The 25158-nt window shown below is 45.8% G+C and overlaps 3 protein-coding genes across 3 annotated transcripts in view; 2 read left to right on the top strand and 1 right to left on the bottom strand.

Annotated features, from left to right (window-relative positions):
- Positions 1–15760, bottom strand: part of hmgxb3 (HMG box domain containing 3) — a 17414-nt gene extending 1654 nt beyond the window's left edge. Inside the window, exons 1-20 of the mRNA XM_079269032.1 lie at positions 15616–15760; positions 14899–15061; positions 14564–14738; positions 13329–13838; positions 13096–13203; positions 12854–12988; positions 12484–12722; positions 11812–11921; positions 5829–5909; positions 5546–5628; positions 5345–5452; positions 5075–5215; positions 3555–3862; positions 3294–3421; positions 2335–2466; positions 2050–2234; positions 1684–1906; positions 1192–1325; positions 732–851; positions 354–563 (exon numbers count right to left, since the gene is read on the bottom strand). Of these exons, the coding sequence (XP_079125158.1) occupies positions 354–563; positions 732–851; positions 1192–1325; positions 1684–1906; positions 2050–2234; positions 2335–2466; positions 3294–3421; positions 3555–3862; positions 5075–5215; positions 5345–5452; positions 5546–5628; positions 5829–5909; positions 11812–11921; positions 12484–12722; positions 12854–12988; positions 13096–13203; positions 13329–13838; positions 14564–14738; positions 14899–15038 (3270 nt within the window). The 5' untranslated portion in view covers positions 15039–15061; positions 15616–15760. The remainder of the gene's footprint in view (positions 1–353; positions 564–731; positions 852–1191; positions 1326–1683; positions 1907–2049; positions 2235–2334; positions 2467–3293; positions 3422–3554; positions 3863–5074; positions 5216–5344; positions 5453–5545; positions 5629–5828; positions 5910–11811; positions 11922–12483; positions 12723–12853; positions 12989–13095; positions 13204–13328; positions 13839–14563; positions 14739–14898; positions 15062–15615) is intronic.
- A 526-nt stretch (positions 15761–16286) lies between these two features.
- On the top strand, positions 16287–17330 carry LOC306777866 (SLC35A4 upstream microprotein-like; the record flags this gene model as incomplete). The annotated part of the gene is made up of 3 exons (XM_079269173.1): positions 16287–16301; positions 16673–16771; positions 17132–17330. The coding sequence occupies 3 exons, from the start codon at positions 16287–16289 to the stop codon at positions 17327–17329; spliced, it is 312 nt and encodes a 103-aa protein (XP_079125299.1). The 3' UTR covers position 17330.
- Positions 17331–17741: 411 nt separating this feature from the next.
- LOC306777116 (putative UDP-sugar transporter protein SLC35A4) lies at positions 17742–18975 on the top strand. The gene has a single exon (XM_079268094.1). The coding sequence runs from the start codon at positions 17750–17752 to the stop codon at positions 18716–18718; it is 969 nt and encodes a 322-aa protein (XP_079124220.1). The 5' UTR covers positions 17742–17749; the 3' UTR covers positions 18719–18975.
- The last annotated feature ends 6183 nt before the right edge of the window (positions 18976–25158 follow it).

The raw sequence follows: 25158 nt of genomic DNA, 5'->3' as shown, positions 1-25158 counted from the left end.
AGACAGTCTTCCTGATATAAACACATGTTCTGTATTAGAGGCTTGGTCTGTGATCTCTTATACTGTATGTAAAACAGCCAAGCTCAAAAGAAACCAAAATTGAATCCTGCTTCTACTTGTGCTGAATTGACAGATCTAACTCTAAACCTACATTTGTTTAAAAAAAAAAGACTAATGTTTGGAAATACAGAGAAACTTTATATTATAATAAATTGAGTCACTCTTATATGTAAATAAACCTGTTTTTACGTTAAAATAAAACTGATCGGGACTTGATTTTTTTCAGTTTTGAATTCTAACCAGCACAAGTTAAGTTCCTTGACAGATAATTGGATTTGATTTCAATCACTCACCTCTGGCTTTTCGAAAGGGTCGGAGAAGCAGCCCTGGTTCCTGCCCCACATCTGGGTTGCCTGTTCTGGGTACTGCATGTCAGCACAGAGCGCCACCTGACGGGCACAGTCACTGATGTAGACTGGGGGCCAGTAGCGGGAGGACAGTAGCAGGTCTACGTGGTCTCGAGCCGTCTCTCCTCTCACCAAGTACTTAGAGCCGCACACCACCTGGAGACAGGTATGGGAGAGAAAAGGATGAGTAACACTCGACCCTTGAGATTACACAGGGGACATTTGAGTTTCAATTTCCTCTCTGCTTACCCAGACGCATGTCAATGCCAGACCTGAACGGGGCCACATATTTGTTTTTCACATATGACGAGCTGCTGTTTTTACCTTGTGGGGGCAGACCTTGGACAGCTTGCCAGCGGTGAGGTGTGGAGGGGGTTGTGGGGCCGTGGAGAGGCCACCATGAACAAGTGTGTACAAGGAGACCAGGGACGCCAGCAGCTCATTCTACCTCGGAGGGAGACAGAAAGGAGGCTCGTGTTTATGTAAGCTCCCACACAGATACGAGTACACCGAGGTGAGCGGAGAGAAGATCAACACACAGAGTAAGAAATAAGGAAATCATCTTTCAACCATTATAGCACGCAAACCAACATGCTGAATTATCCTTGAGCGAGAAAACACATTTGATTGTCTCTTTCCGTTTCTCTCACACACACACACACACACACACACACACACACACACACACACACACACACACACACACACACACACACACACACACACACACACACACACACACACACACACACACACACACACACACACACACACACACACACACCTTAGTGGAGTCCGGGGTGATGCTCGCCGCACAGCGGTCCAGCATTGTTCTCAGCTCGTCCTCACTGTGATCTTCGACCTTGTCGAGTCTCAGCTGACCATCATGAATGAGGCGCACCAAAACTGATGGATCTCCTAAAACAGATTTTGAACGATTCCCTGAAAGTATGTTTTTTTTATGGTCCACATAAGAAACTTTTATAAAAACTCACAGAAATCAGTAAACAGTGTAAATCAGGTCCACATGGGAGAATAACTCAACAAGTAACACTAACGTACAATAGGTTAAAACTGGAACCCTCGCATGACGTTTGCGTCATCATGCTAGTATCAAACAAAGCATTCCATCCATCTGAATGCAATCCTCTTGTGTCATCTCATTCTCTATGAAGCCACATCTCCATTACTCCAGACTCTAAAACAATACACATCACTTTTGCTTCTGAGGATTTCACAGTCGCAGGATTAACGGTGGTTTAAAGGAATCCTGTACCGGAGGGCGGCTCCGTGTGTGACGGGACCTTGTCCTTCTCTGTGTTGATGACAGTGGGACTCCTCATCAGCGGGGGAATGAAGGGAGCGATGATAGAAGCATCCACTCGTGTGATGGGGATCTCGGTGGGGAAAGTCGCTTGCTCGATAGCCTCACTTTCCATGGTCAGCCAGAAGTCGTCCACGTGTACCTCATCCGAGACTGAAAACTCAGGCCAAGTAAACTGTGGACAGAATAAAAACAATATCTTTACAAGCTTACTTTCTGTAGGTTTTACACGTGGAACACATACTGTATGATACCGTCTCTCCAAGTACGTTGTCGTGACTCTACTTTGGGCTTTAGTTTCCCACGTCGATCTCTCACCTCCACATTCTTTAGCTCCAGTACGTTGCTTGTGTATCGCTGTGCAATCTCCAGTTTGGGGGCAACACCACAAATGCCGCAGATCATGTCGTTGTAATCGCGCACTGTCAGACACTCAAAGGCCCAGTAGCCACTCAGGAGGAGCTCTTGGATTTGCGACGTCTCCTCTGGACTCAGAGAGTGGACTGACGGACAGAAGACACAAGATGGCAATATGTTCAAAGACAGATATTAATCTAACACAGTTGCAGAAGTCATGTATGTAGAGTTGAGTCCAGTGTTTACCAGGGTGATTGGGGCTGTGGTCCAGTATGGTCCTGGCTGCCTGGGGGGGGGCTTGGCCCTGTTTGATACAGGTCCTGATCTTCAGAAACAGGTCGATGCTCACTAGCAGTCTGTTCCCAATGTTGAACAAACCTGTCACAAAAAGAATCAACAATCAATTCACAGAGAAAGCCGACATCCGGCCAGCCCACAGTTACGTGTTGCTACACTGCGACTGAGCATTGCTACCATGAACACATGAGCAAAACTTATACTGTCATCTCACAAATAAGAGAAAACAGTACGGAAAGCTGCAGCTAATATATACTGACTGAGTCTTATACTAAGCAACAGCAAGTTTCTGTTAAAACAAGTGATACTATTATGATAATAATAATAATAGCAGTTTTGCATATATGTTTGCTGGGTCTGAAATATTTACTAGCCACATTAAGCAGCTAAATGTCATAATAAGTTGGCGTCTTAATCTTAATGTTACAATTATTTGGCTGGTTTTCATCAGCACTCTCATAAAAACATGTACAACATTTTGAAAACATGTTCCAAATAAATTAGTCTGAGAGTGCAAAAGCGGGGAAATGTGTGACAAAAGACGATCGCAAGGAAAAGAGGACAAATACCATTTAGTGAGATCTTACTGGACACACACTGAGTTCATAGTTGCGGTGCCCCCTTTTGGCCAATCAGCAAAATACTGAATGTAAATGATGAAAAGTCTTATCAGCAACACTTTTGTTTATGCAGAAGCGTCCACCATGAAACAATCGGTGTATTTCTCAAAAATTATGAAAAAGAAGCGATGCCCATAATTCCCAGAAGTACAACCATAATTTGATTTGAGATATTCTGAACAAATCACTTCGAACATGGAGGACAATGAACCAAGAGTAAGCAAAACCTGTGAGGATTCAGTACTTGACGCTTGATGAAAAACAGCTGTTGTGAGTGGTGTTGTTTACCTGGATGTAGGTCGGTGAAGCTGTGCAGAGCCATACACTGGACGTTGAGACACACCTTGAGCTGAATAGTGGCTGTCTGGATCAGCGTCTCAGTCAGCAGCCAGCCGTCCTCTTGTCCTGCGATGGTACTAGGATGTACAAGCACACACACACACACACACGTATGAGGATACATTAGGGAGAACATCAACACAACATGTTGGTATGGGCCGACAAAAGTCAGAGGCAGGATGGTTAGAATACAGAGACCCATCTTCTCACCTCTGATCTCCTTTGAAGAGAGGATAGTTACACAAGCCACAGTGAGTTGCTGCCGACTCATAGAACTGAGGCCACCCAGACTCTACCAGCGTCTCCGTCTCCATGCTGTCCTCGTGCTCCTGTCCACATGGTTGAACCAAGACGATCTGGAGACTGTTGAGCTCCTGGATGAGGGTCAATATTTCCTGAAGCTCAGTCTCGCTCTCAGGAATCTGCAGGGAACGGTGCAGTAACTGCAGGGTATTTTGGCGCTGGATGTCCTTCTGAGCAGGACTCAGGGTCTGGTACGGATCGAGCAGAGTCTCAGACTGAGAAAAGGAAAAAAGAAATCGCCATTAACCCTCTGACACCCGCGGGATGGCCGACGTTACTGTCTTTAAGAGGCTTTAGCGGGCTCAGTCTTAAAGCTAGAGAGACGATACTGGTAAGGGGGCTGAATAACGCTCCAGAGTTAGGCTGAATGTTGACGAGTGAAAACTGGTATTGCAATTAACACGGGGGGCCCTTAACCTCTCATCTCTAAACATGTGAATGAAAATGGATTCTATGGCGCCACACACCCACTTCATGATAATCCCGGACTGCAGTTATTCACATGCAGTATAAATGTGTAATTTCGCCTGTTCTAAAAATGGTATATTTGAATATTTCTGCATACTGGGGACCTTATTGCATTCATGTGTGAAGATGTTAGTGCCCATAGCAGCCATTTCACATAGTGAGACCATTTTTTAAAACTTGAGGTCCACTATGTGAAATGACCTGTTGTGAGCTCTCGGATCACAGCTTCATGAAACTTTACAAACACAAACAGACCATGGGCATTCATCAGATGTACGGTTTCCTCAGTATATTGACAATAAGAGCGTTTCTGAGCAGTTACCAGAGCAGAACTAACCGTCTAATTGGCGAAAACTGCAATTCCTGCAGGAATCTCCAAATGTCAAACCTTTGGGAGACCAAGTTACAGCATGGATGTTTCTATGGTGTTCCTCAAGGTCTGAGTGAATTCATCTGGTATTTTGGGGGGATTTGTTTTGTAATTTTTATGAATTCTCAAGTGGCAAGTGGTAAATTTAGCACCAAATCTGTGTAACAAATGGTAGCCACCCATAAATTGCTGTAACATCTTATGAGACATAGTGAGCAATGGCCATCATATGGCTCTATCATAATGTTCTAAGCCCTTTTACACTTCACAATTTATTTTAATTCAATTGTATTTATAATTTATGACTAGAACAACTTGACACACTGCTGAGATGCATCTCAAATGAATCTTCAGGTTCCCAGCTTTTAGATGATGTACACCACATCTATGTGTCCTACTACTACAGCAAAGATCAATGACTTAACATGAAAGGCCTGTTGTCATCAGCCTTCAGTGGCGATGTATTGATGCTAGGAGGTGCTCAGGGATCCACGGTTGTTCTGAGACTCATAAGGAGCGTCAAGGGCAAGAGAGACGGTTGAAAACTAATCCTACACTTCTGGACGATCTGAAGGAAGTCAGCTTTCACCTTTGTTCCCTTGGCGTTCCTCTGAGTCAGCTCACAGCCACATTTAGGGCACACTGCAGGTTTGTGTCTGTTCTTGTACATATAGTCACAGGACGGGTTCTTACATCGACCCCTTCCTCGAGCTGTCGACAGTCCCAGATCCTAAAAGAACAAAGAAGAGGAAGAATTACCCCAAAATCAAGATAAGAGGGGATATCCAGAAACAAAAATACATTAGAGAGGAACATTAGAAAGGAACATTTAGTGTAACGAGAATAGTAGTGTACTGACAAAGCTGGAAACGGTGTGTTGTTTGAAAGGCATGAATGACAGGATATTCACTCCCTTATCAACCAATGAAGACATGGGCTGGCTTCCACCTGCGGGGACCGAAGAGTCCTACGAAAGACAGACAGAAAAAGACAATATTGGACCAAATCTGAATCTTTGCTGTCTGTATTTGTGTGTGTTTGTGTGTGTGTGTGTGCTCACCTGCTTTGCTATGGTTGTCGGGACCGTCTGGCCGAGCTGCTTTAATGTGCTGGGTTTGAGACCTGACAAACTCTCTCTCGGCGCTGTGGTTAGACAACGACCACATCAGTTAAGAGCTGTGACCTCACGAAGTGCAGGCACCTATATCACTTCCTCTCTGTATAATACAGTATATTATGCCAATAACAAGCACTGACTGAACATACACTAAAACCGTATCCAAACTACAAACTGAAAGATTACATTGAATCAAGTATAATACAAATCAAATGATGCACAGTACCAGTGGATGAATTATTGTCGTTTGCGCTCCGAAACTTTACTTTGTCAGGTGGGACAGTTATGATCTGGAACATAGCACGGCCTGGAAACACAAACAGCCAATATGTAAATCGAAAGTTACGGACGTAACTACGGTTCTATGAATCCTGGATGACCGCCAGAGGCAGTGCTTAACACTGGATGTATCCCGTCTCGCGCATGCGCAGGTCGAATATTTATATCAACAAAGTCACGTGTGACCTCGGATGACCACCGTCATCTATAAGTTCCGGTGTCATCCTGAGCTCAGTCCTATGGAATCTTCTCGCGAGTTCACGGGATTCCGAGTGACCAAGAACTCTGGCGGTCATCCAGGATTCATAGAACCGTAGTTACGTCCGTAACTTTCGTTCTATTTCATCCTTACTGACCGCCAGAGGCAGTGCTTAACACTGGATGACTTATACCAAAAGAGTCACGAGGAAGCACAGTAACTACCCCTTATAGCTCCGGCAGAGAAAATTGGCCAAGAACCCTCCCCAGTGGGTGAGGGCCGGCAACGTTAACTCTGTAGTGTTTGGTGAATGTGCTCGGCGATGCCCATGAGGCCGCCGCACATGTATCCCCCACAGGCACACCACTCAGGCTTGCCCTCGGTGTGGAGACACTCTTGGTAGTGACCCTTCACCCCGGATGGCCGAGCGCAGCCGCTCGCCTTGTATGTATCGGCAATGGCCTCCACTATCCAGTGGGACAGGTGCCGTTTTTTCTTTTTTCCCTTAAAAAGGAGCACAGCCCTTCTTAGGCTCACCATAACTGACTATGCAGGCGGTGGCTGCCATATAAGCTCTGAGGGCCCACACTGGGCACAGCAGCCTTGACCTCTCCTCTCCCGATGGGGGAGGGGGGGGGGGTCAACTTTGCCAGCTGGATAGGCCGGTTTATATGTGACCGTATCCACCCCCTTGGGAGAAACACTGCCTTAGGCCAGAAAGTGACACCCAAGCCATCTGAGTTCCACCTCAGACATGATTCTTCCACTGATAGGGCATGCAGCTCGCCCCCACATTGAGCTGAATTGACAGCAAGGAGAAAACCGTCTTGCTGATAGCCATCTAGGCTCCGCCTGTGCCAGGGGTTCAAAAGGACAAGCATAAGCTGTCCAGTACCAAGGGTAGGTCCCATGCAGGGGAGACCGGCCCTTATCCAGGAGAGACTGTAGAAACTCAGTACAGCAGGCACGGGGCGCTGTACTGGGACCTTGTTCTGAGCCGCACACTAGTCGGAGAACAGCTTCCACCTGTTTCTTGTACTGCAGGCAGGTAGACCGCGCACTGGCATTCAGAATAGTCCGTCAGACTGGTTCTATGCAGCCACTCAGCATCCGGTCGGGCCCTCCCGTGACCCCTAATTGAAGGCGGCAGGGATTGGAATGCCAAATCCGACCCTCTAGTTGCGACAGGAGATCCCTCCTGTCGGGGAAGAACTCTGACAAGCTTACAGCAAAAGCAGAGGGAATGGTGGAAAGGCATAAAGAAGATCCTCTGGCCACGTGTGAGCCAGGGCATCTTGACCCAGAGGGCTGGTCCTCCGTCAGGGAGACCCAGTGGGGGCAGTGGGTCGACACGTCTGGCTGCAGCCGCCACTCTCCCGGTGGAGGCTTGTAACGGAACAGGAAAACCACAACCTTGTTCCATTCTCCTGGTGGGTACATTGCCCACAGGCTGGTCAGGCGAGGGGCCTCCCAAGTCAGAAGGCCACGGTGATCCCCGTAGCAACTTCTGCAGATCTGGTGCCCCATCGATAGTTCATGGGAAATCACAGCAGAGGTGCTGTCCACCGGACAAGCACATGCTTTCCCTTCAACATGGAAGGAAGTGCTCGAGCGCTAGCTCTAGAACCTGGACCTGCGGTCTTTCAGCAGACAACTGCCCCCAGGCTGTCCCGTTCTGTCACCCTGCACCCGCCTTGAGAGGCAGGTAACTGTTGTGACAATCTCCTGGTGGAATGGAACCGAGCCCCTGGGGCTCGGTTCCTGGGACACTGTTCGCCAGATATGCACTCCCTCCATGGGGATAGTGAATAGATGAATAGACACTGTTTCGATAATATTATTGCCCTGTATCTGTGCCACTTGGCATCCAAGTGAAGGCTGTTCAGCCATCCGCACTGGGGCGACAGACAGGCCCTCATAGGGCCACCCTAATGAAGGTTATGCTCTGAGAAGGGCTCAGGTAGCTCCTCTCCATGTTCACCTTGAGGCCTACCGGGCCACGTGAGAGAAGGCGAGCAGTGTCCTGTGGCGCCTGAAGCCGGGACGGCGCCTAGGTCAGCCAGTCGTCTAAGTACGGCAGTATGTTCACGCCCTGCGATTGCAGGGGGAAAGGACAGCAGTAACACACTGTGGACACCCATGGGGAGATGGGAGAGTCCGAATGGAAGCACCCAGGACTGAAAGTTGTGGTGACGCACCATGGGAACAGGCGTCGATAGACGTGCACCACTCTCCCTTGGAAATCCGCTGATGGGAGAAAGAACCCTGACAGCCGGCCAGGAGACATCTCCTGGCACCCCTGCCGGGGGGGACGGGGACGTAAGTAGGGTTGTATAGGTAGCGGTCCGGCCTCTCAGCAGGACGCCGAGGCCTGTTGCGCTACTAGGGTAAGCTGGAGGCTGAGAAACGGCCTTGTGGGCCAAAAATGGGACCCCTAGGTCTGGGGGTGCAGGCATGTCCCTGCAAAGACCAGAGAACTGCTGCCAGGTCTGGCTAGCTCTAACAGTCCGCTGAAGCGCCTGTACAGCAGCTGACTCGAACAGCTCACCAGGCTCCACTGGGACAGTATGGAGGGTCCTCCTACATGTCTCAGATAGGGGTGACTGCGCCAGCCAAACCTGGCGGCGAGTCTGAACCAGGGTGGACATCATCCATCCACGTTCCCTCGATATGAGCGCAAACGCCTGCAATGAAGCATCACTGAGCAGAAGCGTCGAAGTAGCCCGCTGCAGAGAATCTGCGAGGGAAAGCATGAGGTGGGAGAGGGAGTTGTCGATACGGTGCACAGCGCTGCTGTGTCCTAAGCCCTGGATAGCAGGTCATCTTTGACCCGACATTGGGTCGAGGGCACCTGGCATCGGGCCTCAGAGTCTCCTCAGGGGAAACTGATGGACGCCATAGTCGTCGAACTGGCTGGCATACGTGCAAGGCCAGATTTGCCACCTCCTGCATGGTCTGATGTAAGGCGGGAGAGAGCCCTGGTGTCTCCACCATGCACGCAACTCCCTCAGATATTCCTCGGAGGGAGGAACAGAAAAGGTGGTGAGGGCGGGAAGGTGCCTGAAGAAGGCACTCACAGGTGGATGCTCCAGCTGCTGTGTATGCCCGGCGTGCAAGCGCCATACCAATGACCAGGGTAGGTTGGTCTGGATTCAGCTGCCCTGACAGGGGGAGGTAGACCTCCCGCATCAGGTGTTCCACTTCGGCCAGCCTAGCAGACCTTACTGCTCAAGGCGTGATGCCGCAGGTCCTGCCTGGGTTCTCCCTGCTAGGGCAAGAGGTCAGGGCCGTCCTCCGGCTGAAGAGGAGCTATACAGGTCCTACAGCCGGGAGAGTTGAACATGGCCGCGATTCTGGTGGAACCCTTGTCCCACTAGTTTATGCGGAATTCCCAATCAGTCCGAGCGAGAGCGCTCTGCTGAAGGTTGAGAGAACAGGCAGGGGGCAGTCAGTGGCGAGTGATCCTTCGGACACTCTTCCCTTAGCCAGCCGCTGCGGATATTGGTGACCCACCAGTTAGCCTGAGCGAGAGCACTCTGCAACTGCGGAAACAGGTCAGGCAAAGTCCTTATAGTGAGAGGGGCGAGGACACTCTCTAAGCCCACTCTCTTCACTAAGATAGTTGCTGCAGATATTAGTGTCCCCCCAGTTAGCTTGAGCGAGAGCACTCTGTTACCGTAAAAACGGACAAAACAGACCACAGTCCGTACAGTGAGAGGGGAGCGAGGACACTCTTCACTAAGATAGTTGCTGCCGATATTGGTGTCCCACCAGTTAGCTTGAGCGAGAGCACTCTGCCACTGTGGAAACAGGTCAGGCAAAGTCCTTATAGTGAGAGGGGCGAGGACACTCCTCACTAAACTAGTTGCTGCCGATATTGGTGTCCCACCAGTTAGCTTGAGCGAGAGCACTCTGCTACTGTGAAAAACGGACAAAAAGAACACAGTCCTTACAGTGAGAGGGGAGCGAGGACACTCTTCACTAAGACAGCTGCTGCAGATATTGGTGTCCCACCAGTTAGCTTGAGCGAGAGCACTCTGCTACTGTGAAAACGGACAAAAAAACCCACAGTCCTTACAGTGCGAGGACACTCTCCACTTGGACAGGCGCTGTAACTCTTGGTGTGCTACCAGTTAGCCTGAGCGAGGGCACTCTGCTAACTGATATCCGCTACCGATATGTCCATAATGTTTACAACAATCAATGGACACACCGAGTATTAGCTTCTAGTTAGCCGGAGCGAACTCGACAGCCGTAATGCGTCAAAACCATCCATGGGCACAACCTCAATGCTGATTTAGTACAACTAGCATTCACCGAGTTAGCCTGAGCGAGCACATTCCGCTAACTGTGATCGTTGTAATGCTACAAAGTTGATGGCCACAGCCCCAGTACCAGCTTTGTTTATCTAGTTTCCCACTGAGTTAACCTGAGCGAGGACGCTCTGTTAACTGTGACAGCCGTAAGGATACAAAGTTGCTGGACGCAGTCCCAGTCTCAGCTTTTGTTTAGCTAGTTTCCCACTGAGTTAACCTGAGCGAGGACGCTCTGTTAACTGTGACAGCTGTAAGGATACAAAGTTGATGGCTACAGCCCCAGTATCAGCTTTGTTTAGCTAGTTTTCCACTGAGTTAACCTGAGCGAGGACGCTCTGTTAACTGTGACAGCCGTAAGGATACAAAGTTGATGGACGCAGTCCCAGTATCAGCTCTGTTTAGCTAGTTTCCCACTGAGTTAACCTGAGCGAGGACGCTCTGTTAACTGTGACAGCTCTGTTAACTGTGACAGCCGTAAGGATACAAAGTTGATGGACGCAGTCCCAGTATCAGCTTTTGTTTTAGCTAGTTTCCCACTGAGTTAACCTGAGCGAGGACGCTCTGTTAACTGTGACAGCTGTAAGGATACAAAGTTGATGGCTACAGCCCCAGTATCAGCTTTGTTTAGCTAGCCAGCTAGCATCCAAGTTAGCCTGAGTGAAGACACTGCTAACTGCGAATTACGTCAGATGTAAAGATTAAATCTCCATGTACACAACGCCAATGCGGACTAGTGTCTCACAAAGTTTGCCTGAGCAGGAACACTCTGCTAACTGTGATAGCCGTAACACTGTGAAGGGCGGGCCGACAGCGTAATTCTACGCTCTCGTTAGCGCGCCACTCGATTACTAGAGCGGAAGCGCTCTGCCAACCGTGGAACAAACAACTGTTATAGAAAACAATGTTAATCGATCTTACCGATTGCTGTCATCACGACTTAGCTGACCCTTATCAGACTGGTGACGACCGATGATAGGGGCGGCCACCAGTCCGGGGCTCGATGTCCGAACGGCGAACACACCGTTCCCTCCGAAGAGGGACAGCTCGTCGCAGCCTTTGGAGGGCGAGAGAACCGCAACTCCGACCGGTAGTCACAAGGCTACAGCGACGAGCTCTAATATGTCTTGATCGTAGACACATCCTTGTTTAAGCTACCATGGTAGCTAACCTGCGACGCGAGAAGAAAAAAAGGACTGAGCTCAGGATGACACCGGAACTTATAGATGACGGTGGTCATCCGAGGTCACACGTGACTTTGTTGATATAAATATTCGACCTGCGCATGCGCGAGACGGGATACATCCAGTGTTAAGCACTGCCTCTGGCGGTCAGTAAGGATGAAATAGAACCACATGATAACAGCTGAATTCAACGCTCAGACCGATGTTGCCTGTGTGCTGTATGTTTTATCGCACCTGTGTTGTAGTAGGCAGGAAGGATGGGTCTCACGGGCCTCTTTTGAACAGTAGCATTGCTTCGGTCTTGACCGTGGACCGTCGTGCTCTGAAGACAGACTTTCATCCGTCTACTCAATGACAGCAGGAAAGTACATCAAGTGAGATGCACACAATCATCAAAACAGCTGCAATATACTTCAGTGAGAGAAATATTTGTTTAAAATACTTTTGGCTACAAGTAAGAAAACTATCACAGAAGAATGGATACAGTCCAAACCGCCGATTAGAAGACTTTATTGAAATTATGAAAGATTTCTATGTTCTTTAATGCTGCAACAAAGCAGATTTCAGTCATATCAGCTGTGCTTGTATATTTGCAACAATATATGAAAGAGTAATTTTGAGAAAGACCTATGGTGCAAAAACAAAATGCTCATTATAAACGTATTCCATCCATATTTTCGGGTTAACTGAAGGCGTCCCACACTTTTATACAGCTCAGCATTTCAAAAAAAATATTTTAAACTATTTATGACACGTATAGCAAGTAATGTAAATATTTACACTAATCTGCAAATACAGCAGTTTTCACACAGCTGTCACAGTCCACATGGTCAACATGCTGTCGGGATCCATGTGGCAAACAGAACACGATTAAAAAACTGGCATTAAAATGTCGTGGGTGCTTACTTTGTTTGCTCCTTGGTGCTGCTGCCCTCTGGTGGCTTAGCAGCTGGAACTGCACGCTGCTTTCTGGAGCACCGTTGAACTTGCCCTACTTTTTTGCTCCCAGCGGCGTTTGTTTCACGGACATCTGCATTCCCCTCCTGAGCCGGGGGAGGTGTGGCTTGGCAGCTTTCATTAGTCTTGGGTCCAGCTTTCTGGGGCAATTGCTTGGACGCTGGTTCTTTCTCTTGTGTCTTCTTCACCTAACATAAACATGCAGACAAAGTTAAAGGACTTGAGCCGCAGGTGAAAGCTGAATCTTTGTGCAACTCTTAGATGTTCGTATAAGTTTCAGCATCCCAAACGGTCGGTGCAGATGTTGTTTGATACTTACAGCAGGTATCCATTTTCCACCCAAGTGGCTCCCACATTTAGGACACTTTGGTGGCTTGTGGCGGGTGACATACACAAACGAACATCCAGGGTTTAGACACCTCCCTCGACCTCTTCGGGTATATGTCTTAACAGACTGCAGAAAAAGAGCAAATCATGGAGGTTTGTTTCTGTGTGTAGACTCTATGCTTGCCGATTTCAGTTCTGACACTCATAAAGGAGATGAATAATGTGGGTACTTACCATTTTATAGGAAGGTTTGGCACTTTGTTCTGTGCTGGCTCCGACAGAGACCATCATCACTGGGCCCACAGAGCTGACACCTGGCAAAGACTTGGCCTCCAGCAGGTTCTGAAGAGATGGACAAATCACTCCACTGCATTAGTTGAAACAGCTTTATGAGATTAAAATACTCAATAATTCTTGAGTAAATTGAGCTCATTCTGCTAAGTGGTAGTAAGACATTTGGGTCTCACCTGTGTGGGTACGATGGAAACCACATGTGTCGTTTCCCCCTGTATCTGCTGCACCATCGCCCCACCATAACCACTACCAGTAACTCTGGTCTCCTTTCCTTTCAGAGTGACCCCATTTGCTGTAAGACCACCAGAGCCCTGTGAGACGTGGGCGTCTGGAGAGGACGGGGCTTTGCATGAGACAGAGGAGGATGAGCAGCGAGGGATGCCTTGGGGGACTGTGGGATTAGACGCCACTTCTGTTTCCTTTGCTATGTCGTCGACATCAACGGGCTGCTCGGAAAGCTCCACCTCGCTGTCCAACTCAAGAGGTGTGAACTGGGGCTCTTGGGGGAGAGAGACGGAAGACAGGCCTCCCTCCACTGGAGAGTCCAGAGACTCCGAGCTCACCTCTGACTGAGAGCCTCCCAGCTGCTGATTTGAGGAGCAGCCTTTGGACAAGAGAAAGTAACTGGCTCTGGGGAGGATTTTGCGGAAGCCTGGCAGGTCTTTGGAGGGGCTGAGAGACGACTGAGGAAGAAGCACAATCGAGAATATTGTTCTTAGCTTTCCATAGATCCATCACATTGACATTATACTAGACTCCAGTGAGTTAGGCCACTGTTGAGACAACAGTTTATCTGCGCTGTGGTTCTTGATGTTAATGGGTCACTTATTCCTGACTTCATCTGCAGTTACATGAGCCAAATGTATTCATTACGAATTAAATCAAGCCAATTGATTACATGAGCGCAGCGCATAATCATACAGAAGGACTCTGATATCCTCAAGAGCCAATACAAAATCAAGCACTCCATTGTTGGAAAACATTTTCATAAAGATTGGCTTGGCTTGTCACGATCATGAATTTACAGCTGCAGGTTGTACTGATGCAACAGAATATTCATTACTATCCCTGCAGGTATCAGAATGACTTGTTTATCATCGTATGTTCAGTTTATCATCGAGTTTTCTGCTAATTGTTTTGCACTTTTTGATCATTTAGGTGATTAACGATCATGAAATTGTTTAAAATGTGTTGTGTTTTACTTGGCATCACCTTGATTGAGTATCTCTTGGAAACTAGGAAACATAATTTTACTGCAAAAAAACAGTAAAGAGATTGTGACCATTGAAATATATCAAAAATAAACATTTTAACAGGCAACAGGCAAGTTTATTCTGATGTTATTAACATGAGGAGGTTTTATTAAAAGGCTCCATGTGTGTTTATGTAAAACAAGTTTGCAGCTTACAGTGTCTGCGCCCTCTTTCTCGGACTTGGCCTTCTCCAGATAGTAGCCTTTCTCAGCTACGCTGAGCCTTTTCCAGCTCTCGCTGATTCTCTTGTTGATCTCCGACTGTGGTAGATTCGGGATTTCCTTTTGCATAATCTGATGAACATCAAAGTAGTATAGCAGGTAGGCAGACCTAAGACAGAAATACAGACAGAGACATTCCACATCTTCAATCAGTACATGACAGTGGCTGAGATATTTTATTTTTAGAGACCCGATCCCTTTTTAAGAAAGGGCCATACTTTGCTTCATGATATTGTAGCAGCTGTGTGTGACAGTCCGTTAGACTTTACCTAGGCTTCTTAGGTTTCTCAACACTGTCTTCTTGAGCTTTGCTCTTCCTCTTTTTTGGAATAGTCACCTCCATTTGACTGTAGTAGCTCTCCACCTCCTCAGTCACTTTCACAACCTCAAACACCTCCACTTTCTCCATGATCTCCAAAGATCTCGGGCAAACTTGAAAAATAGTATGAAAAATAGTATTAGTTGGTTGTTTATGTTTGAGCCTTCGTGAAAGTAGAGTTTCTTGCAGGGATGTTGTATCAGACTGCATCAATTTTAGCAAAATATGGGTTTATTAAATATATATTGCTTTTGCATAATATGCTTTTAACCCCCTCATTTGTAGACCATACAGCAGGCACATAATTGAGCAGCATTAATTGTAAACATCAATGACAGAACTGGATTTCTGAAGTTGATCATAGCTCAGTGGGTAGCTATATTTCAGCCTATAAGAGGCTAACAGAGACACATGGTCTAATAAAAGCCACAGAAAGAAGGGCAATTTGACTACGGGCTGTAACTTCATGCAGAGAGAATATAGCACAAAAGTATCTGAGTCAAACTTAAATATCATGGAAACTTGTCACGCATAGGGCTCTTGGGAGACAAACACGTTAAATTTACTGGTCCTTCCCTGCTTCAAAAGTAGGTTTAATCGCGCGTGCTTATACTGCCTGCACAGTCCGTGAGTTATCCAATGAAATGCCTTCTTATTGAAGCCTTACCTACGATGACCCGAAGCTCTACAAACTGCTCTGAACAACCGTTAGAAGTCGCCGACAAAGTCAGGAATTGTGCCGACGGTAAGTAATGCTGGAATTCGCCTATACTTCATATTAAATCAGGAGTTGCGATGCATAAATGTCTGTAAAGTAGCCTCCATTCTCGTCGACTTGTAAAAACATGGCGGTTTGTTGCCATGATCTTCAACCAATCAAATGCCGGAATAAATAAGTACGGGCCAATCACGGAAGACGTTTTTGACACGTGAAAGTAACGCGTCGCGTGCGTCCAGAGGCGTTATAGGTGTTGTTTATTTCCCCCCCTCACCTGTTTTATATTACATTAGCTGACGCTTTTATCCAAAAGCAGTTTACAAATGAAGTTACCTCAACATGTTGGTACCGGGTACAACCCACTAATCCAGGGTCTATTATGGTATGCCACTAAAATTATTAGTGTCAGTGTGGAAAATTAAACAGATATTTTAAACTGCAAAATAAAGGCAACAAGTCACAGACGAGTATTGTATTTATCATACAATCATCTTATTTTATCCTATAAAACAAAACTGCGGGCACACTGATACAAAACCCCAGGCCAAATGAATCGAGTTTAAGCAAAAATAAGTGTCCCAGGCTTAAGAGTCGAACACCGATCATCCTGCTGAGCAAAAATGGCGGGTGACAAGGTGAGTGAGTTACTGTGTTCTGGTTTTTAAATGTTTTAACTTCATGTTTCGTCAGATGACAGTAACTGATATAAGAGGACGAAAAACGGGTCCTCTCAGCGGCAATTGGCTTTAAAAAAAAATAAAGTTACCGTGGCGATAATCGCTTCTAATTAAACTTCATCGGTCATTGAGCCGGTTAAGTTGTGTTGCAATTAGCTAACAAGCAAACGTCGAGAGAATGTGCCGTTTGTTACAGAAGCTCCTCGTGGTAGATTGTGTCAGTAACTGTAGGCTATGATGCACAGTGACGCTAGCTATCCTCAGTTACATTAACGTTGGAATTTGATGCAGTTTCCTAATTAAAATGTGAGTTATTGTTTTTATTATAGGATCCTCTGAAACAGTTAAAAGACCTGACACGACTCAAGAATCAGTTGGAGGAGATCCAGAGACGAGTAGAGAGCGAGGTGTCTGTAGGAATTCCTCAGGTAAGTTGTTCAAGTTGCCCCTGATTATTACCACGCCAGTGGTGAGATCATTTAAATTGTTTTCAGCTGTTGTGAAAAAGGAGTTTCCCCTCGTCTACCAACCTTTACCAAATGTAAATAAGCACAAACATTTGATTTATTTACCCTTTTGTATTTTTGAAATTATAATGCATTTCCCCACACTGAAGGTGATGGAGTTTATTTGTCCCTATGATTATTTTGTGTTCCATTGTTGACAATAGGCTGTTTTGATTGTGATATCTAACTGGTAAATATGTTCAATGTTTATTCACCCATCTGTTCGTCCTGTTTCTGCGCTAGGACTGTGCTTAAAATTCTCTCATTCTCTTAATGTTGAAGGGAAGCTCGGTGTTGGGATCTCCGTTTCTGAAGGGCTTTCTGGCCGGCTATGTGGTGGCCAAGCTACGCTCCTCTGCCTTCCTGGGAGTGCTGCTGGGAACGATCACTGGCATTTACTCGGCACAGAACTATCAAGTGCCCAACATTGAAAGGACCGTGAAAGAATATATGAACAGCATTAGAAAAGGACCAAAATAATCCGGGCTGACTGATATTCTTTTCATTGAGATGAAGGGCACAAGAGAGAGGAATAGTGTTGCAGCTGCTGTCTTTGTCGGTGGCTTTTGACGGATCAGCCTTCAAGATTTCTGCCTTGACTGGACTATGGATATAATGATACAACTGGCATTTCAAAGTAAAAGCCTGTTGTTTTTTATTTGCTGATTATTATTTTTGTTCTGGGTTCAGTTAAATACTGCTGCTTGTGTCTGTGTGATGTTTTCACAGAATGGAAGACTTTTGAGGTTTTAATGTTAAGAGAATAATGCACAAGTATTTTAAAGTAGATATTTAAATGGTTGAGGCTCATTTAATACAAAAAATAGCCAAAAGTGAGTTGTGTTTTTTTGCACTGTAACTCGTATTAATATTGGGAGAAATTGTTTATTTTCATTGAGGATGATTGTGATCCAGAATGTGGGGCCCGGTTCCCCAGTAAGGATTAGGAGACGGTGGGTGAAAAGGACTCTGTGGGGTGTCCTCTTTGGACTGATGGTCCTCATCTATGGCTCTCATGCACCGCTCATCTCTCTCACCAAGGTAGACGGTGCAGTCCCTTTCAACCCCTCGTCATGTGTGGTAATGATTGAGTTATCCAAACTCCTGATTTCTCTGGCGACTCTCGTTTCAACCGGGGGTACATCCGCCTTACATGCTGTTCCACCTCTAGTCCGTGTGGCCCCTTATGCAGTCCCTGCGATGCTCTACGCCCTAAACAACAACCTGGTGGTTCTCATGCAGGCCTACATGGACCCAAGCTCATACCAAGTCCTCTCTAACCTGAAAATTGCCTCCACGGCCCTGTTGTACTCCCTCTGCCTGGGCAAGAGGCTCCGACCCTCTCAGTGGCTGGCTGTGGGGCTTCTCGTGGGTGCAGGGGTGTGTCACAGCTACAGCAGCCTGGATCTAGGGGACCCCGAGAAGGCCGACGCTGAGGAAGGTCCCAGGCTTCATATCACAGCTTGGGGGCTTTTCCTTGTGCTGGTGTACTGCTGTGTTTCAGGGCTTGCAGCAGTTTACACAGAGAGGGTGCTGAAGAGCCAGAAGCTGCCCCTCAGCTTGCAGAATCTCTACCTCTATGTGTTTGGTGTGGCTATCTCCTCCTTCTCCTTTGCAGCAGGTGAAAAGGGCTTTCTGGAGGGATACTCGGGGGTGGTTTGGGTCATTATAGCAGGGCAGGCAGCTAACGGACTTCTGATGTCTGTGGTGCTCAAGCACGGCAGCGGGATCACCAGACTGTTTGTCATTTCCTGCTCCATGCTGGTGAACGCTCTGTTGTCTTGGGCCATCTTGGGGCTGCAGCTCACACCTCTTTTCCTCCTACCCATTTCAATGATTGGACTGGCAGCTTTCATGTACTACAGATAGTTAATAACCGAACCACACGGCCCAGTGAACTCATTACAGTCGGTACATTTGTTTTCTGCCTTCTAGAAGCCAACACATATTTCCATGTGTAACAACAGACCATGTGTGAACATTTGTCAGCTGAAAACTACTTTGACAATTACATTTTAAATTGAATTCACAATTTTACTATGAATTATTATATCTTCAGTTAAGAATTTCTGAAGAGTGCTGCTAGTGTAATTTAGATTTTCGTATTTCAAGAACAATGTCAAAGTGCCTATCAAAGTGTTCATGATAACCAATAAACTGTCTAAACCAGTTTTATTTCTAATGATTTGCATTGAGCACACTGATCGAGAAACGTCTGTCATACATTCAATGTTGTTGGGAGAACAGTTCAGCCGTAGGATCACCTCGCACAGCTAGAGTATCCTTTAACTCGCCCAATGCTGTAAAAGAAAAACGAATGTAAAAGAGAAAATCGTATCTGCAACATTTGACCTTTTAGAGGTTAGTGGGAGTTCTATCACCAACACAACAGCCAGAGGTTAAGGAACATGCGCTGACCTTTACGGAGTTGTTTGTTGTCCGCCTGCAGCTCCTGGTTCTGGGCAGAGAGGTAGACGGCATCCTGCACAGCTTCCAGCAACACACTTCTGTATCTGCCCTCTGACATCCTCCTCTGCTCCTCACTTAGCTGACGAAACACTCTAAACACCTGCAGTAAAACATGTAACACAGAAAATGTATTATCTATACACCTATTGGTGAAAGAGACTATAAAACTAGTAAAAAATGAATTAAATAGAAAAAGTGAATCAGTGTTCTCTCACTGACAAACGCCAACCTGCAGGCTCTCGTCTCTTAGACAATGCAGCTCTGTTTGGTGGTGATGATATTGATCCTGCAGGTCTCTCTCAGCGTGCTGGGCCTCAGCGCGCAGGGCCTCTATCTGCAGCACCAGGACCCGCCTCTCTGTGGTCAGCACCAGCAGGTCTCTCTGGGGTCCTTCTGTCTAGCAGAGGAATGGATGAAACCATAAAAAAAAGACTGCACGGGAATAACAGAATCAAGTTGCACATGCAGTAGTTTCCACTGCCCACCATAAATCCAGCCTTGATTTAATTCAAACTGACTCAGCATCCTCAGCTCACAAAGTGAATAATGTTAACCAACAGCGTATCTCATTATCTCACCGGTAGCTCTTCCTGTGCCAAGTCTCTCTCCATCTTCTGCACCTCCTCCTGAATTAATCTCCAGTGGTCCTCCTTAAGTTGCCTCCTCTGTTCCTGTGCTTTGCTGTATTCCAACTGAGACTTAAATTGGCAAAATAAATGTCTGAGTGTGGGCACAACCCACTGTCACACACATAAATCTTGTTAATATGTTTAATGGGGTACCCACAAAGCCTTGTAAACACATTATCCAATCACATATTCAGCCAAACAATATATTTAATTGATAGAGAGCATTACTTGTTGGCAGAGGTCAGATTTCTCTGCAGCAGCCCCACCCTTGAGTGTCTCCTCTCTGAGAGCATCCCTCAGCTGCTGGATTCTTCCTACTCTCTCCTGCACTTTCTCTACATCCCCTTTACCCTCTGTGGATATGAGAGAAACACTCAATATCATATTGTCCATATATATATATATACAAACATATTTCATGCCACAGCAAATTACCTCTGATATGTTCCTCCATTTCCTGTTTCAGTTGGGCTTGCAAGTATTTCATTGTGTCTGTACCCTCTCTGTGATCACTGCTCTGCAAGTTATCTGGAGTCCGACAACTCTGTCGAATCAATGCACAACATGGTACTCGTTTCATAATGCTGGCATCACACACAATCTGTTGTCGTTTTGTTAAACTTTGTGGAAATGGTCAAGACTTTAGGAACCTGTGTTTTGCCTTTTATCTTCTTTGACTCTTCTCTCCTCTTCTCCCAAGACTGATTTTTCACAATCTGTTTGAAAGATGGCAGAATATATTTCAGCTATGATCTCATTTAGTCTACAGATTACTCTGAGAAAGCAGTATTTCTTTATAAATGAATAACCTGCAGGTTTTGGGTCAGCTCTGCTAGCCTGAGGGTGTTGTGAACTTCACTTCCCCCCTGCGACATCATCACGTTTCTTTGGTCCACGATGTTACCTCTGATCTTTCGCTCGGTTGCTTTTGGACACCAGCGATAAACAGTGGCCGTGGTCACCAAACGTCTCGCTTTCTGGGCCAAAGCTAAAGCGGAGGGGGTCTCGTCATCGAGAAGACCTGATGGATAAAGAAAAGTAACTTCTACGCTCAAAGCATTCTGGGTAAGTTGGTGAGGCCGGGCTCAGAGGACCACTTACCTTGAGGGTTGATACAGTAGATGAGGGCCGTCCTGCTGTTTCCTCTGACGGCGTCGTTTAGGAGGAAAGGGAGGATCTTGTCACTTGTTGTGGCTTCACATTGGGCTTGGTCCACAACCCTCACCAGTGGGCTGACTCTGGAAAGTGTTTGTGGGAGAAAATGGTTCGACGTGTTGTCATGGTTCTCTATTTTACGAGGCCTCAGAGTTCATTACACTTGGTATGCTTTATGTGAGGCGGCTCTGGGCGTTGTGATGAAGATAAAGACCTTGTAGATGTTCCAGATTCCCATGATGAATAGTCTTGACACACATTGTTCAGCCTCCTCCCTGGTGGTGTGATTGTATGTGATTATGTGAGATGCAGGGCATGCTTTATAAATATAAGAAAAAGTAAAGCGACTTCAAGTTTTGTTTGACTGTGTCCAGCTATACATGCTGTGCCAAGATCTTAATCAGGTTTGTGTTGTAATGAACTTATATTCAAGTGAGGACAGCTGAGGCTCATGAAGTGTGTTCTCTCATTCATCAAAGTGAAGATTGACCAGAAGTTTTCCACATCAGTATTAAACCATTGCCTTTTCCTGGCATCACATACTAATTATATACACTGTATACTAAACTTGTTAGTATGCTGTTTCATGCCGGCAGGGTACAAGAAATCAATATAGTGTTTTATACAAAGAGGAACATTTGCTAAATGTGCACAGTGCAACCTCACACCTTTTAGTTTCCTGAGGTGTTACTTGAGCTTTTTTCACCACCATCATCATCATCATCATCATCACCCATCAAGCTGCAAGGCTTATTTAATTGACTAGTAAACTAGACATGAATGTAATTCAGTGAATGTGAAATCTGCAGAAGATCTTGCATGATTTTGATAATAGCAATGTTTACATGAGAAGCAAATGTCTTCATTGTTGATTTGACTTGATTCATATTTATCTTTCACAGTAGAGATTTTGACTTGTCGTAAATGAACGCTTTGTTCTATTCATGTGTCACAGTAAGCTGGTGTGACAGTGAGCCAGCATGCACATCACCAGGACGGGCATACTGGGAAAAAAGGGTTAATAGGTTGCAACCAATGCTTCGGTTCCATTTAAAAGCATTTCCTCCTCCAGCATAAGATCCTTTGCCCCTTTCTTGTACCTCTTTAATTCACAAGGAAAACCTCCAATCAGTCAGAATAGTGTTAAACATTTAGCTGAACATCAGCATATCATTTTCAGTTCCTCTGGCCCGTGTAACAGACAGCTGACTGTAATTGAGTACATGACGAACCCTCTAAGGTCAGTCCTGCTGGCTCCTCCTGCCAGTCGGAACAGCTGCAGTCTGCTGCGGCACACCTCCGACTCCCCCTCCTCTGGATGAAGTTTCCACTCGACAGCCACTGAGAACAGGGAACTGCATCTGAGGGAAGCACACGCACCACGGTGAGCATGTAGTGACAATAACAAGTCAATTCATTCATAAAGCTCAGGACTTGAATGACAACGACACAAGAGACAAATTTGCTCCGTGACAATCCAATCGCTCATTCGACAGTAAGACACTTACCGTAGTTCTATTGAGACCGCCCACAGTAATTAATCCATTCAAAGTAATTCAGTTAATGGATTACATGGCCAGAGTCGGTTTGGACCGTGCTTTACCTGCTGGAAATGGAGCCTGCATCGGCCTTCAGGGTCTCCCTGCATGTTTCATACAGAGTATAGGCTTCTTCTGCTGAGCACACACACACCTCACACAAACCGCCTACAAGACTGGGAAAAAAGACAATAGGTTTACACTTCAACTGTGGTAAATGTACACGTGGTACGTACTGGTATGTGTTTGTTGTGTTTTGATATATCGACGGTCTTCAGCTGCACTCACCTTCCAAGGACGGGGTGTACCATGAGTTTTAGAGCCTGTATATTGGGGCTCAGCAGATCCACAGCATTGCCATCTGGGTAAAACTGACATTGATAAACATCAGAAGTTATCCTGCTCCATATTGGGTCTAATATGATTCATGGCGATGCTACTAAATAGAAGGACAAACCTGAACGAACGACACAGAGATGAACAACTCCTCTTTCCCCTGTGACAAGATACGACTAAACAGATCTGCCAAGACCTGTGACAGAGTCACGGGTAACATGAATAGTGATGGATCAAATCTGCCATGATTGAGAGTAGTTTAGTTTGAAGCGTCACCTGTTTGATGATAGTTTGGTCAATCAGAGCGCTAATCTTCTCTGTGGAGGCTCCACATATCAGCAGCGCTCCATTGAAACCACCTGATACGGACTCAGTGAGAGGCTGCAGGAACTCAGGGTGGAAACGCTGCAGGTTTATATTCAGACTTTTAGTTTCCAGACAAACGGTGATAAAAAGCTCTAAAGAGGCTGAGCAGAGTACAGCTCTAACACAGTCACTTAAATCAGAGGTCAGAAGCTCTTTTGTACCTGTATGTTGTCAACAGTCACAACTTGGTCAAAGGAGAAAGATTTTGCTTCCTGGTTGAAAAACACATTCCAACAGTGAGACAACATCACAGAGGTTTCAGAAAGCAAATTGCTGAATGTTGATTGAGGGAAAATCCAAAGGTTTTACCTTATCCTTTCCCGATTTGTAGTCCAAACCACGTCCTTCCTCACCAATAACTACATCATCTTCACCCAAACACAAAAAAAACTAACATTTAAACAAAAATTTCCAACGACAGCATCGCAAATTGACAGAGTTTACATTTTTTGTCTTTGCTTTACCCTGGAGTGCAGTCAGAACGACTCCCACTCTCACTGTTTCTCTTCCCTCACACAACTGGAGAAACATGGAAATTGGTCAAAACTGATCAAATCAAACACAGCAGTCTTAGTTCCCCTAATGTCTTTCCCATCTTTGCACATTAACGTGGTTGATAAAAGAAGGTATACTTACAGGTGCGTTCATGTTCACAGTGGCCATCTCATGCGTATGTGTACCACAGCCACCTGGTCACCTGGATTTCATTACGCTGCACTGAAATATTAATGAACCAGAATCTACTTTCACTGGTCTGGGTGATCAGGGTGCAGTCTCCAAGATGGACACTTACGGCACAACTGAGGGTATGAGCAGCAAAAACGATGAAATAATTACTGTAAAACACTTTTACAATGTATTTTTGAAACAACAGAAAGAGATCAGACTCGTGTATTAGTAACAGGTATGAATTTATCAGATTTATTTAATCTGTTTTGAATCACTTAGATTTACAAAGATATTGCAAACAATGGGGAGATTAAAAGAAAACCGATTTATCCTGTATTCATTTTCCATTGAATCACTCACAAGGTTGCCACTTTCTATGGCACCCTTACAATGTGGTTATAGGTTGAAATTGACCAATAATGGCATGGACGTTTTTTTTTATTGTTGAATCATTTTTAATGCTTTATACATCAGTTACTAGTTGCTCTGACAGCATCACCACAGAAGCGTAGCGCCCAACCTCCGGGGCGGTTCCGCGCGGGTAAACACCGTGAGAGTCTGTCGGCACATTGTGCCGTAGTTTGTTGTGTTGAGGGCAGTTGAGAGGCAATAGAAATGCAACATATGCACCTGTAATAAATTAATTGATTCTGGTCCATTAGGGATTTTCACAACCTGGCAACCCAAACGTTGTCATTAAAGGCATCAGTTATATCCCAGTGAGCATTGTTTGGTTGCTCGAGCTGTCTTTAATTCCAGTCAGTGGGTGAGAGGTGTATTTTGGTTGAAGTGATTATTCTTTTACCATCTTTCTTTGGTGCACCTTGTGTTGCCCACCTCTTCGTCTCTCCCGTCAGGCTCTCCTTTAGCAGGACCAGTGGTCTTGTAATTTTATGATTTAATGACAAATAAAATAGCTTGAACTGGCTGTTTGACTGCTGTGTTGGGGAAAGAAGTGATAGGTGGTTGCAAAACCATGTACAAAAGAGTGTCAATCAAAGGACTAAAGGATGATTCAATCGATAATTGCTACGTTTTAAGTTCTTGAACAGCAAATGTCTAAAACTGAGTGAGTCCAGTGTGCAATAAGAAGTCAAGCTAGAAACTAGAAACTGATGGAAGAGGTAAGTGAGCAGGATCAGTGAAT

This window comes from Melanostigma gelatinosum (assembly GCF_949748355.1).
Source record: "Melanostigma gelatinosum genome assembly, chromosome: 5".
In the NCBI taxonomy this organism is placed as follows: Eukaryota; Metazoa; Chordata; class Actinopteri; order Perciformes; family Zoarcidae; genus Melanostigma; species Melanostigma gelatinosum.
The sequence above is the reverse complement of the archived record's forward strand: the minus strand, read 5'-3'. Positions and strand labels throughout refer to the sequence as shown.

Coding starts and splice junctions, on each gene's coding strand:
- LOC306777116 (XM_079268094.1), top strand. CDS start 17,750: ATGATTGTGATCCAGAATGTGGGGCCCGGTTCCCCAGTAAGGATTAGG.